The sequence below is a fragment of the Manis pentadactyla genome, chromosome 8, assembly GCF_030020395.1.
Source record: "Manis pentadactyla isolate mManPen7 chromosome 8, mManPen7.hap1, whole genome shotgun sequence".
Lineage (NCBI taxonomy): Eukaryota > Metazoa > Chordata > Mammalia > Pholidota > Manidae > Manis > Manis pentadactyla.
The window spans coordinates 71,195,130-71,208,629 of record NC_080026.1 but is presented as its reverse complement, the minus strand read 5'-3'; the positions used below and the strand labels follow the sequence as shown (position 1 = coordinate 71,208,629).

The 13,500-nt window shown below is 51.7% G+C and overlaps 1 protein-coding gene across 6 annotated transcripts in view; it reads left to right on the top strand.

The window, feature by feature from the left end:
- TSPAN14 (tetraspanin 14) overlaps window positions 1–7,037 on the top strand; it is a 67,765-nt gene extending 60,728 nt beyond the window's left edge. For all 6 annotated transcript variants that reach the window (XM_057505855.1, XM_036883933.2, XM_057505853.1 and 3 more), the window contains 4 exons: window positions 1,171–1,296; window positions 2,454–2,498; window positions 4,269–4,388; window positions 5,419–7,037. In XM_057505855.1, the coding sequence (XP_057361838.1) occupies window positions 1,171–1,296; window positions 2,454–2,498; window positions 4,269–4,388; window positions 5,419–5,490 (363 nt within the window). In that variant the 3' untranslated portion in view covers window positions 5,491–7,037. The remainder of the gene's footprint in view (window positions 1–1,170; window positions 1,297–2,453; window positions 2,499–4,268; window positions 4,389–5,418) is intronic.
- The last annotated feature ends 6,463 nt before the right edge of the window (window positions 7,038–13,500 follow it).

The following is a 13,500-nucleotide window of genomic DNA, read 5'->3' as shown; positions in this document are numbered from 1 at the left end:
TGAGCAAGGCCCTTGTTTGATCTGCCCATGCTGCTCCAGAAAACCTAGCTTCCTCAGGAACTTTATATGGAACACTTGGTTCTGAGAAGAAAAGAAATCAGAAAGTATTAAAAATAACTCTGCTCTGCTTTCATTACTAACTTGTTTACCTTATTTCATGTATCATGGGATCCAGCAAAACCCATTTCTGTGAGCAGAGGTCCTTCCTGTATGCTGGGCAGTGATCTGTAGTGCCTGCCCGGCCACTGTGTGGGCTTCCCCTCTGCCTGACCTGGTCAGTGCTGCAGTCCTCTGTCCATTGTCCCGGGGTCTTGGGATTGCTGGGGACAAGCAGCTGCAGTGATTTTTCCCTGTGTTGGCCAAAAAGACATCGTAGTTTTCTCTTTTGTCTTCCTTTCCTTTAAAAAATAATGTTTCCCAGAGGATATTTTTGATAAATGATGGAGCTTCCTCACAGTGAAATATTAGGCAATTGTTAAAGCAGCTTGGAACCACGGATGGGTATGGGTCGGGGAGTTGGGATTTTACCTTAGAGATTAGAAGTAAGGCAGAGACCCTGGGTGCATGTGGAGTAATGATGGCTACACCCATGTCAGGTGCGTGAATGAGTTGCTCTTGGATTGGGGTGCTGTCGGCATCGCAATGCTGCTTCAGTGCATTTGGTCTCACAATATTTATAGACAAGTGTGGGGTTCTTTGCAGCAACACCATATGAGGGGGTAGGTGGGAAGGGACGGCAGAGACCTGAGGTGCAGGGCAGAGCTTTGACCCATGTTACCATTCGCCCTAGTTGTGGAGTAGCATTCAGCAACTGTTTTGTAAAGAGGCAGAAAAGGTAACATGGTTCACCTCGGGAATTTCTTGGAGGAGGAAGACACATTGCCCAGAGGAGGGGTTCTCCTGCGGGGTAGTAGAGGACCGTACCAGGTGCCGAGTGGCCTCAAGGGAGGTGGAGAAGCCGGCCCTGCATGTTGGACCCAGTTTCCTTCTTAAAGAGCTCCCTGGGTCATGTTACTTAGCATCTCTGTGTGTGCGGGAGGCCCGTGGGTGGGCCTCGATTTCTCTGTGTGGCAGATGGGATGCATTTAACCCCAAATCCCCAAGGCTGATACTCTGTGGGTGGCCACAGCCCTAAGAGCCATGGATGGTTCTTGGCTTCTGTGATTGCAGAACCAGTGCTGTGGGGCATATGGCCCTGAAGACTGGGACCTCAATGTCTACTTCAACTGCAGTGGGGCCAGCTACAGCCGCGAGAAGTGCGGCGTACCCTTCTCCTGCTGCGTGCCAGACCCTGCGGTGAGTCGGCCTGCCCTGGCCATGTGGGGATGTCTCTCCTGAGGCGGAGCAGAGCCTGACTCCCTGGAGGTGCCGGTCTACTGCTCTTCTAGACTCAGTGAGCACCCTGTGCTCCCTCCACGTGTCACTCCAGGGGTCCTGCAGCTTAGAAATTCTAAATGTATAAATTGCAGGGCTAGTTACAGTGGCTAGTGGCCCTGGTGTTTATCCCTCTGTCAGTGGGCTCTCACTCAGGAACCTGGATAACATGCTTTGGGTGTAGTGAACCCTACTGTGCCCTTCTCACTCTGCTTTCTCTGGAGAAAATGCCTAGTCCTCAGAAGCCCACAGGGGCTGTTGGGAGTCCCCCACCATCTGGGGTGGTGGAGAATTCTTTTCTGTTCTTTGTTCTTCACTTATTTTCATTCCCAGCCCACAGCCCAGGTCCTTGGGTTCCAGGAACAGGGCTCTTGGGGTGACCCATGAGGAGCACTGGTTTTTGCCAAGCTGAGCCTTAGGGTGCTTGGCACAGTTACACACGGCCCTCTGTGGGCACCGCGCTCTGAGCAGGTGGGCATCGACTCCATGACATGGGCGAGGTCCTGGCCCAGGGAGCCCAGGTTTGCCGAGGTGCATGATGACTAGAGACAGCAGGTCTGCCCTGACTGAATGCTGAGCACGAGTGACTGATACCCCCTCATGCAGGGACTGGTGAACTGTGGTCCCTGGGCCAAATCTGGACTGCTTTCTGTTTTGTATGAGCCGTGAGCAAGAATGGTTCCAGCCATTTTTAAATGACTGAAAATAAATCAAAAGAATTATATTTTATGACATTCCAAAATTAGAAGAAATTTAAATTTCAGTGTCCATAAATAAATAGCCATGCCTATTCATTTACAGATGGTCAATGGCTGCATTTATGCTACCACAGTAGAGTTCAATAGTTGCTACATAGATGGGTCTGAAATACTTATTGCCTGGCCTTTCATAGAATGTGCTTTGCTGACCCCGTCCTAGCATGAATGGTTGGTTGGAAGCAAAGTTGAAGGGTATGAACTGTAATACAGTTTGTGCAGGTGTTTGCTAGTGTTTGGTTGTGACTTTTCTAGAGTCTTCTTTCTACCACCAGCTTCTCAAGAGAACGAAAATGACTGATTTTTTTCTGTTTTTTTTTATAGCAAAAAGTTGTGAACACACAGTGTGGATATGATGTCAGGACTCAGGTGAGCGCCCTCGTGCATACAACTTTGAGTTCTTCACGTTTATCCCCTCTGGTCCAATGCCCTGATTTAGTACAAGTGCAAATTGGAGTGGGAAAATTAGGGAAGATGACAGTCAAAGGTGCCATCTAAGCTGGGTGTGGGCTGAGAGGAGCACGCTACCATGCACCCCCCTTCCTTAGCTGTGGCAAGACTCAGGGAACAGTGGTGGGTGTATTTTCGAGCCCTGTGAACTACAGTCATGGCTCTAGCAGTTGCTGTGGAAAGAGGTCAGATGAAGATGTGGGGCAACAAAGACTACATTTTTCAGAGACTGCTCAGAGTCCCCAGAGTCTCAGGGTTGAGCTGCAGGAGCTTACGGGTGGGTCCAACTGCTGCTCAGGCCTCTGTGCATCATACAGGCCACAGGAGTGTGAAGGCACGTGGATGTGAGGAGAAGTGAGTTCCCACCCCAGGCCTTGCTCTGCTAGCCTTTGGTGATACGAATGACTCCTGTTCTGAAGGATGAGGATCTCAGGGAGCCGTCAGACGCCCCCTCCTGTTGGCCAAAGGCACTAGGGGCATAAACCTCCAGCCTGAGAAACCTGAAGTCCTTCTGCGGTGACCTCTGGTACAGGGATGGGCCTGTATTAGCACCAGCTTCTCCAATTAGGGGCTTCATTGCCGCTTGGTTTGGTTGCTCAGGCTGCCATAATAGACTGTGTGCTTTAAACCACAGAAATTTATTGCCTCAGAATTCTGGAGGCTAGAAGACAAAGATCAAGGTGTCGGCAGGGTGAATCCCCTCTGAGGGCTCTCTCCTCGGCGTGCGATGGCTGTCTTCTCTTCCCTGCATCCTCCTGTGGGCCTCCTCTGTATGTTTGTGTTCTTCACGTTTATCCCCTCTAGTCCAATGCCCTGATTTAGTACAAGTGCAAATTGGAGTGGGAAAATTAGGGGAGATGATGGTCAAAGGTGCCATCTAAGCTGGGCGTGGGATGAGAGGAGCACGCTGCCATGCACACCCCCTTCCTTAGTCTCTTTTACAAGGACACCAGTCGTATTGGATTAGGGCCCACCCCAAAGATCTCATTTTATTTACTTATTTAAAGGCCCTTTCTCCAAATATAGTCACATTCTGAGGTCCTGGGGATTAGGACTTTGACATATGAATTTCTGGGGGCAGTGTCCAGCCCATCACACTACTGAGTGGAGCGCTGTCCCATCAGAGGTGCTCAGGGCTGGGGTGGGGCTGACTGCTCGGGGGGCGTGGGGGCTGTGTGTTTACTGAGCCTCCGCCCGGGGTTGGGGTTGGCTGTGACTCTTCTGCCGGCTCTGGCTCCTGGAGTGGAGCTTACCTGGGCTGGGGCACAGACTCTGAGAAGCAGCTGTCCCTCCTTTATCCTCTGACTCAGAAGATCTGAACCCCTGGAAGATGCTTAACTCCCGTCTTACATTTTCTCTCCCTTTAAAGGCACATCTTCCTTCTCCAAGCCTTCAAGCCCTCTCCCCTTCTCCAGATGTGGCCTTTGTAGGTGTGTTGAGCAAGATGGTCGTTAAAACTTTGGAGGCCCAAACAGAAAAGGGTTAAGACCATAGCCAGGGAGCTACAATTTGGGTAGGCAGCTTATAAAATGCAGACTGCCTAGGGATGGGGCTGAGACCAGTGCTCCTAGGTGTTGCCTTTAGCGCCTGCCTTCCAGATCCCTCCCTCCCACCTGGATCCCCCTCGGGAGCCGGGCTGGTGATGTCCTGCACACTGTGGGCTCAGGCCGCTCTGGTGTTTCCCTGCAGCTAAAAAGCAAGTGGGATGAGTCCATCTTCACAAAAGGCTGCATCCAGGCACTGGAAGGCTGGCTCCCGCGGAACATCTACATCGTGGCCGGCGTCTTCATCGCCATCTCACTGCTGCAGGTTTGTCCCCACTGCTTTTTGTGGCTTCCTGTTGCCTTGTGGGCTGGGCCTGTTCATTTGAGCCAGATGTGCCACGTGGAAAGACACTGGTGACCGAGGGGGCAGTGAAGGCTGGGGTGAGTAGGCAGGCTGATGTTTGGCCAGTGAATCAGAGCAGCCTGGAGCTTTTCCAGTGCGCTCTGGGCATGTGACAGGAAACTGGCAGCCCCGAGAAGCCCCTGGGATGGCTGGCCCTGCTGCTCTGTGGAAACACACCAGTTAGAAAATGTTTGGCTCTGACCTGAGGGTCACATGGATCTGAGGCCACTGGTCATCCACGTACATACTCTTTGCTCCTTCACTTAATGAACATGTGTTGAGTAACCTCAAAAGAAGAGTGAGAACTGGAAAAAAATATCTGCTTGCAAAGTGGGCAAAGGAATCAGACTTCAGAAAGAGTGGCTCATCAAATATGAGCTACAACAATAATTTAAAGGGGGTTAAAAAAAAGCTAAGTTCCTAAGGTTACCAAGTTCACATCAGTCTGTTCCTGGGAGAAAAACATCAGATTTCCCACTAAGGTCAGATAGCATCCCCACAGTGAAAATCAGGGGCAACCTTGGTTTTTACTATGGAATCCAGGTTTACAGGAAACATTCTCAAGACTTATTATTTTGAACTAGAAACAGTTGGAATCACCCTTCTACATTGGGCTTAACCCTGGGTGTGAAGTGTGCCCTGGCCATGGTGTGTGACTTGCACAGTCAAGTTGGAGGTAGGCCAGGCCATCTGTTTGCTTCTGTGGTGCCTGCTGTGGGTTTCTCTCAGGCTGTAGGGATACAGCACAGTAGATCCGAGGACTTACTCTTTTATCTCTGGGTAGGTCTGTTTTGCCACATGCCTGATTGGTGCTTTTTGCATCGTCAATCTCTGCAGGGTTGGTGTGGGGGTGCTGTGCAATGGGGGATTGTCCCATACCTTGTCCTCTGTGCCTGCCCTCTCCCTTTGGGCCCCAACACTGACAGCGCAGCCTCTGTGGCTTTGCTTTCAGATATTTGGGATCTTCCTCGCAAGGACCCTAATCTCGGACATTGAGGCTGTGAAGGCAGGCCATCACTTCTGAGGAGCAGAGATGAGCGAGCAGAGCTGAGCCATGCTGGGGAGGCCAGAGCCCTTCACTGCCATCAACTTTGCATCCAGAGGGACAGCAGCGGATGCATCCAGCCGGAGCCAGCACCCGTCTTCAGCATTGGTGTGACATGACCTATTTCTGCTTGCTGGTGCTGAAGACAGCAGGGTCTCTGCTTAACCTGTGCAAACTTGTGACCAAGACCCTCAGGGTCTTCCCAGAGACAGAGAACGTGTCTTTAAGTGGGGGTGGTGAATGAGGGACAGACAGCTCCCCTGACTGCGAAGAGGGCTCGACTCAGTCCCCTTGGAGCCCAAGTACGTCAGTAGGGCACCCTGGCCTCACCATCCATGCCATCGTGCTGGCCTCGGGGGCGGTCACATCTGTGATGGGATGTGGGTGGAGGGCCAGTGGGGATGGACAAGGCTTCTCATAGCAGCACAAGGTGCTGCCTGTAATTGAGAGCAGAGGGGCATGGGCTGTGGTGTCTGCAGAGTCCTCGGCCATGTCCAAGTGAAGTGAACCTGAGCCAGTGGGTGGACTGGTGCTGGGAGAGTGCTGTCTGCTGCCCGAGTCTGCTCTCCCCTTCTTAAAGCGTGTAAATAGTTTATTTATCGGGGTAAGAATGTTCTCATGCCATTTCTTCATTTCCTCTGGCATTCTCCTCTAAGCAGCCTTACATGGTGTCTGGGACGGAAGCCGCCCCTTTCGGTTCCTTCAAGTGTCTCAAGAACCAACCCTGTCAACTTCTCCTTTCGTCCCTAACCACCCAGGTGCACATACTTGCTCCCCCTTCTGTGTGCCCCCAATACACATACACCCACTCCTGTCCCAGCCTAGCCTCATTGTCTTCTGGTCTTGGTGCTACTGAAACTGTCACCCAGAACTTGAATCCTGTTCCTGCCTCCCCACTGCAAGGCTAGGGAGCCCCAGCCAGCAACGGCCAGCCTGAAACCTTTGGCCAGGCTCCTGTCTCTCAAGGCCACATGCTGAGGGCCAGCGGGCTGGCCTGGCATTTGCCTCTCCCTGGAGATGTAGAGCCTGCAGCCAGCTCCCTGTGCTGAGCCGTCGACCCCAGCCTGCAGCTGCATAGAAGTTCTGGGCATTTTGTTGCTCACTTCTGTGATGGCTCCCCCATCACCCCCTGGATATCTGTGGTCCCTGTGCCCATCCCTTCCTGTCATGGCTATTCTGGGACTTGCTCTTGGAAATGAAGTATGTTCTGTGGACTGAATACCCCCCCCTACCCCCAACTCCCTCCCAGGGATAGTTGGGGCATTTTTGCATCTTTGGCTGGGCTACTCTCTGGATCTTGAACCAGTTCTGTCCTTGTCATTCAGGGACTGAGTGTTACCTTCACTTACTTGCCGAAGTGTACATGCTAGTGTGGTGTATACATACTGGTGGGTGTTCATTGATGATGCTAGAATTTTTTTATACAATTTTCTTTGTAGGCCAGGAGAAGAATGCTTGTGTTTTTAGGGAGTGTGATGCTTTTCTTTGACTGCCAAACTCTTTTATGGATTATACCTTTTTATTAATGCTGTTGTTCCTGGTGGTTTTGTTTCAGGCGGCATCAGGATGGCATTGCACCACCTCTGGGGTAAGCGGCTGCCCAGGGAGCCAGTGGGGCAGGCTGCGGCTGGCTGTGGCTGGCCAGGGCAGCGGGGTGGACAGTGAGGCAGTCAGTGGTTGGCGCATCTAAAACAAATTTCACCAAATGATATATTTTAGATTCTGTGTGCCACTTTCAGTAGTCCTTCGGCACAAGCTGGCTGATGTAGTTGTGCCTAGCTAGAAGCATGAGGTGGAGAAGAACTTTGACTCTGCAGGCCTGAAGGAAGCATTAGGTTATCTCTTCAGCCCCAGGCAGAGGGTGGGGGAACTCGGGGCTGGAGTCTGGGCACTGCCTGCTGGCCCTTGTGAAGGGGCTCTGTGGCAGTGCCCACCTCACCAGGCGCCTCTGAACCAGCCTGCCCTGTGGGGAGTTGGTGGCCCCAGGCCTTCACTGCCAGGGTATGGGCACCAAGAGCTCATGGGTGGCTCCTGCTGTCCTGTCTGTGCAGGCAGACCTGGTGGCTGGACCCTGCAGATGTCTTCACAGGTCTTAGCCCAGTTCAGGGTGAAGTCCAGCTGTGCCTTTTCCTGAGTTGGATCTATTTTTCAATTAGTTTACAAAACTTGTTGGCCGTTGTCAGCTATCTCATTTGACTTTCAGTGGTTGGATGAGGTAGAAAAGAAATGCAGGATAAGGAATCCACACATGACAATCTCCACTGCCTGGGATCCTGCTTGGTGCCATGTGCAGCCCTTCCTGCTCACCTGCCTTGACTTACCACCTGCTTCCTGTCCTCAGGCTGGATGGAGGCCAGCGAGTGATCTCTGCACTGCCCTGCTTGGCCCCCATTCACTCTCACTTTAAAGAGTCGGGGTCTTCCCACGTTTCCCGTGGCCTTCCTGCCCACCCCCCCTTCGGACTTTGCCATTTTCCCATCTCCTGACCCTCTCACCCTGTTACATGTATCTGCATCCCAGAAAGCTTGTTTGGGCTCTCTCTACTCTTCCCGCCATAGCGCACTGCTCACCTCACTTGACTGAAAGCTGCTTCCTGTGGTCACCAAATTCAGTGCCTCTTTGAGCCTCTGCAGCACCTGAGTGACACTCTGGGCACATCCCCATCAGTATGCGGTCCCAGCCAGCCGGGTCACACCTTTGGCTGTGCCCACCATTGCCCAGCTCACCAATCTCTGGGGTTCCCATTACTCATGGGGCAGGGCTGAACCAGGCAGCAAAACCATCTATGCTGGTGCACAAGAAGCCTGCACTCAGTTTCCCCACGTGAATGAACCATAAGCGTTAATGGACACCGAACTTACCTGGAACAGAGAAAGTGCCCAGAGTGGCTAACAGTTAATAAACTCATACAGTCACCAGAACAGCTCTCTGGGGAAGCTGTCTTCGTGTCCAAATCATAAGCTTCAGAGAAAGGTGAGTTCACTGTCAAGGATTTGGAAGATCGGGGTTCAAAGTCTGCAAGCCTTGCCCTAGACCCTGTACATGCAGTTAAATTGGGAGATTTGGTGCCTGCCAGCCCTGAATTCTGAATCTCTGGCTCCTGCTGAGTAAAACTACAGCACAGGCAAGCTTGGGAAGGGATAGTTCCCTGAAGATCCATGTAACTGGGCTCTGTGGCAGGTCGACTGGCATTGAGGGAAGGCTCACCACTGTCCCTACATCTGGATTTGGGTGTCCGGTTTTGTTTTGGGGGCCAGTGAGAGAGCATGACTTTGACCCCAAGAAGCTCAGCCTCACCCTGCACCGGAGGCCTGGCTCTGGACAACAGCCTCACTGCTCTACAAGCTCCCATCCACCCACAAGCCCATAGAGGGTCTTCTGTGCTGGGCAGTGAGGAAGCAGACACAGCCTCTTTCTCGGAGATCCTATGCAGGTGCCCTCGGTAGGGGGGTGATAATGGGCATGCTTATGAGTGTAGGCCACTGTAATCTTGGGGACCCTAAGGGAGAGCCTCCCCAGAAGAGGAGGCTGAGGCAGAGACCAGGAGAGGAGGGAGGGCCTGAGTCTCAGCCTGAGGGGCCCCCTTGGGCAGCAGCCTCAGGGCATGGACTTCAGGGCACAGAGAAAGGGAAGGACCTATTGCAGGAGTCCCAGCACCCAAGGCATTCTGTTGAGGGAGGGTCCTGCCCAGGTGTCAGGTGTTCAGCCCTGTCACCCAGTGGTCCATTGTCCCAAATGGAACCAGGTAAGTGGTATGGCTGTGAGACCTTAAGAGCTGGGCCATTCCAGCTCTAGGGTCATGTGTGGTGTCTGTTCACAGAGCCACAGGGCTTTTAGCTGGTCTATCCCTGCACTGTGGTGACGTGTCCCAGATGATCTTGGTAGAGGCACTTCCACATGCTTGTGTCTGTCCACCAGGTGATTGCTGCCTGGCCTGCTGGGGAGCCTGGGCATCCTGAGGTACTTTTCTTGTTCATGTGGGCATCCCCCCAAAATCCAGAGAGGCTTACACCTTTAGGGCCTTCTGAGCTCCTTATAACTCAGCCAGATCTGGCTTTTCCCCCTCAAAGACTGTAGTAAAGGTATATTCATTCTCAAAATGCTTTTGCAGTCTGGCATGCCTCAGGAAAGCCTTCAGGGTATAACAGGGCTGTGCTGTAACTTCAGGAGGAAGAAGAAAAAGTCAAGGCTACTACTTTCAAGTGGATACTATTCTGGTGAAGTTACCGATTTTAGAGATCCTAGCTTTGGAGGAGGAAATAAGGATTCCCTGCAAAGGTCTGAGGCACTGACTTCTTCACTCAGCTTTCTCCCTGAGCATTCTCATATTTCAGCAGGGGCTTCCAAGGATTGGTTCAGTAACCACCACCATAAACTGTCACCTTGGACTGTCATTTTGTCACCGCAAACAACTTTGAAATTTGTCTGTTTTCATGTGTGTATAAGGAAAAGCAGTCGACATAGGTGAGTGCACAGTGAAAAGTGCATCTCCTGCTCTGCAAAGGCAGTCACCATTGACATTCCAGAAAATGTGCGTGCATGTTCAGATAGCTTTCACACGAATGAGAATTATATTTTCCATAGTGTTCTACAGTTAATTTTAATATATGTCAGAACTGTTTCTCCAGCAGGGCATACCTGTCCATGTGTAGCTCACTGTCGCACTATGTTGCAGGCCTGCCAGGGGTGAATGAACTTTAGCTCTGCATGGGGGAGTATGTTTATAGTCGCAGGTAACAGAAAACCTAATTCAGACTGGTCTGAACAATGAGGGGAGGTTTTTGGCTCCTGAAACTGGAAAGTCCAGAGGTGGGGTGAATTTCAGGGTTGGTTTGGCCTGAGCAGCTCTGAGGCCAGGAGGATCTGGTTTCCTTGCCTCTCTGCTCTGCCTACTGTAGTGTCCACATCACCCAAGGCAGAAGGAGAGAGGACTGGCCACAGACAACTAAAGGCTGTTGGGGCTGGCATGGTGGCTAAGCCATTGAGGGAAGAGGCCCGCCAGCACCCCTGTGCTTGTCCATCCCCCTTAAACCTCGTGGCAGGGTATTTACGGGCTCCTGTGGAAGGGGATGAACACTGGGCAGGGGGCTGGCAACCCTCATTACACTTCTGTGGAAGGATGTTCTCTTATAAGGACTTAAAAAACTCCATGGTATTTTGTTACTGGGATTACTTCCTGAAAGCTTTCATAAGAAAAACATGTTTTCAGAGTTCTTCAGGGAGGTAGGCTGACATTGTAATGAGTGGGTACCGGGGGCTGGGGTGGGCCTGTGGCTGCCAGGCCGCAACTGGTGTGTGGTGAGGGTATCCTTGTGTCAGTGATTGGTGTATGGGGTGGTTCTGCGCCAGGGGGGTGATTGAGAGGGGACCAGTGGCTCAAGGATTTGCTCCCAGTAGCCATTGGCCCCCCACAGCACGGGTTTCATAGCGAGGTGGGGCATGATGCGCAAGGGGGCCCTAGCTCTCCACCTTTGCCTGGGAGATGGCTGGCTGTGTGGGAACGGACTGTCCCATGGAGCGTCCTTGTGGGTAAGTAAAGACATGCCCTCGGAGTTCACTGCTGCCCTCGAGATTGCGCAGGATGGAGCTGCGGAGCCCGGCAAACAAGCCTGGCTCTGCCAGCCCGGCATAGCTCTAGGATGTGGCATTGGGAAGTCAAGGAGCCGCCTCATCTCAGCGAATGCCCTGGTTCCTTGCCATGGGCTTGGGGTCCAGACAGCTCCTTGCCTCACTGCTACCCCGACAGCGGGGTTGGGCCCGCCTCTGCGGAAGGCCGCAGCTGCTCTGGGCCCCCTGTGCCGTATGGCTGCCTCCTGAGAGGCAGTTCGAGAGGCAGTTCACGGGGAGGCAAAGGTAGCTGGGTGGCCCCAGGCTAGGTGGGGAAGGGGCTGGAGGAGGGCTTCCCTCCGTGGAGCACTCCCCATGGAGAACAGGCCGGGCCGGGCTGACACCTGGCCTGGCTGACGCCTGGCCTGGCTGACGCCTGGCCTGACTCCTGCACCACCGGGCTGCTCTGTGGTAGTTGCAGGAGAGGAGGTGGAACCCTGGACCCACAGGCCTCTGGGTTAGGACTTGTGCTGTGCTGTGCTGTGCTGGGAAGAGGACAGTCTGACTGAGTTTGGGCCCAAAAAGCCCCAAAGCTTAGTGCCCCAGTTTCTTCATTTGTAAAGTGGAGATAATTATTTCTCGGGGATTCCAGGAATATTACATGAGTTCGTATAGATGAAAGAGCTTGGTAAACTTGAAGGGTTGGTATAGATTCCCCAGTCACCTACTACTCACTAACCCTACAGCCTTGGGCAACTTACACAATCTCCTGGAGCCTGTTTTGTGAAATGGGGATAATAGAACCCCACATGGGGTTGTTTCAAGGATTAAATAAGATGAAGCAGGTAAAGCATTTTAACATAGGACTAGATAATTTGGTATGCATTCCCTAAATTATTGCTAATGAAATTATTACAGATATTGGCTACCAGTCCCCGCTGGGCAAGTTGCCTAGGTTATATGTAACAGCTCCAGCTTCCAGCCAGTTTGGAATGACACGACCAACTCCCCTGTCCTTTTAGGAAGAAAGCTTTGAAGTCTGCGAGGAGCCTCAGAGGGCATTTGGAGTTCAAGATCTGTTTGCTTACTGTGTCATAGGGGTGGGAAAGCCACAGAGGGGATTACTCCTTGTCTGGAGTGTCATTCTTGCCGGAAACCAACACAACTGGGAAGTTGCCCCTGGAATCCACGGAGGAGGCAGAGGGACCCTCCCATGCCAAGGGGCCAGGGCTGTCTGCAGGGGCTGTAGCCTGCCACAGATTGGCCCAGGAGACTTGATCTGTAGGGAAATGCAGTAGAGGAGCTTGGAATGGGTAAGAGGAAAAAGGCCTGGAGTCAGGTGTGGCAGATGAAGCCTCTGAAAACAGGACATCTTGTTTAGGTGTGGCCAGTGGATGCCATCTAGTCCCACTCTGGTAAGGAGAACAGAGGCCCAGGGAAGTGCTGGGAAGTCTCCAGTGAGAGACATGGTTACCATCCAGTCAGTCCTCCAGATAATTATGTAAGATAAACTTAACAAAAATAATTTATCTATCCTGTTCTCCAAGATGGTGGTTTCCCTCAAGCACTGGGAACATATCAGTTAAGACTGCTTGCCCTGCCTTAAGATAGGGTGGGTTATTGTCTGATTATCAAAGAAAATGTTAGGAATCTTACCTCCTAACTCCCTGGTGTTTAAAAATGGAATCAGCCTTAAGATGGAGTCCCTCCTGTCCTTACTATACTGTTTATATCTTGGCCCTTTTCATCACAGGAAGAGTTAATCGCGGTGCTTGTCCCACGTCCCTAACCTATCTCAGTTCATTGGGGGTCGGGTGGGGGGACGCTGTTGTTTTTTTTTAGTTGTAGATCTGTTCTGTTTTTTAAAAGCACAGCTGTGGTCCTTTATAGAAGGAATTGAAGTGGCTCTAGGAGGGACTGAGCACCCTGTCCTTGGAGTTGTGCAAGCCCAGAATAGACACCCCTGGCTGGAGTGATACAGATGGGGCTGGGAGTGGGGTTTGTGTTGTGGACTACGGCAAGTCTCAGCTCTTGAGAGGCAGTGGTCTTAGTGTGGCCTTTGCTGGAGAGAATTCTCCCTCAAAAAACATCACTCAAATATTACATGTACATACGTTAAAGATTTTACTTAACTCATTAATTAAATGAGGTAGCTGGTAAGAACCATTTCAAAGAAGAAATCACACTTAGCCATAAATCTATATGAAGTAAAGGAATGTTGAGACTGGCTTTTTATAATGGGGGGTGGGGGACCAGTAAGAGCCTCATTGGAATATACTGTATGCACGTCCACAGACAAGAAGTATTTTGCATTAACTCTGCAATTTAGAGTTGTAGAACAGCTCAAAGGCAATGAAATAAAAAGTCAGAGGCAGATACCTGGAAGGGTTTGCTCCAGCCAGTACATGGTTTCACTGGAGACACACAGACTCTTTGCTTATT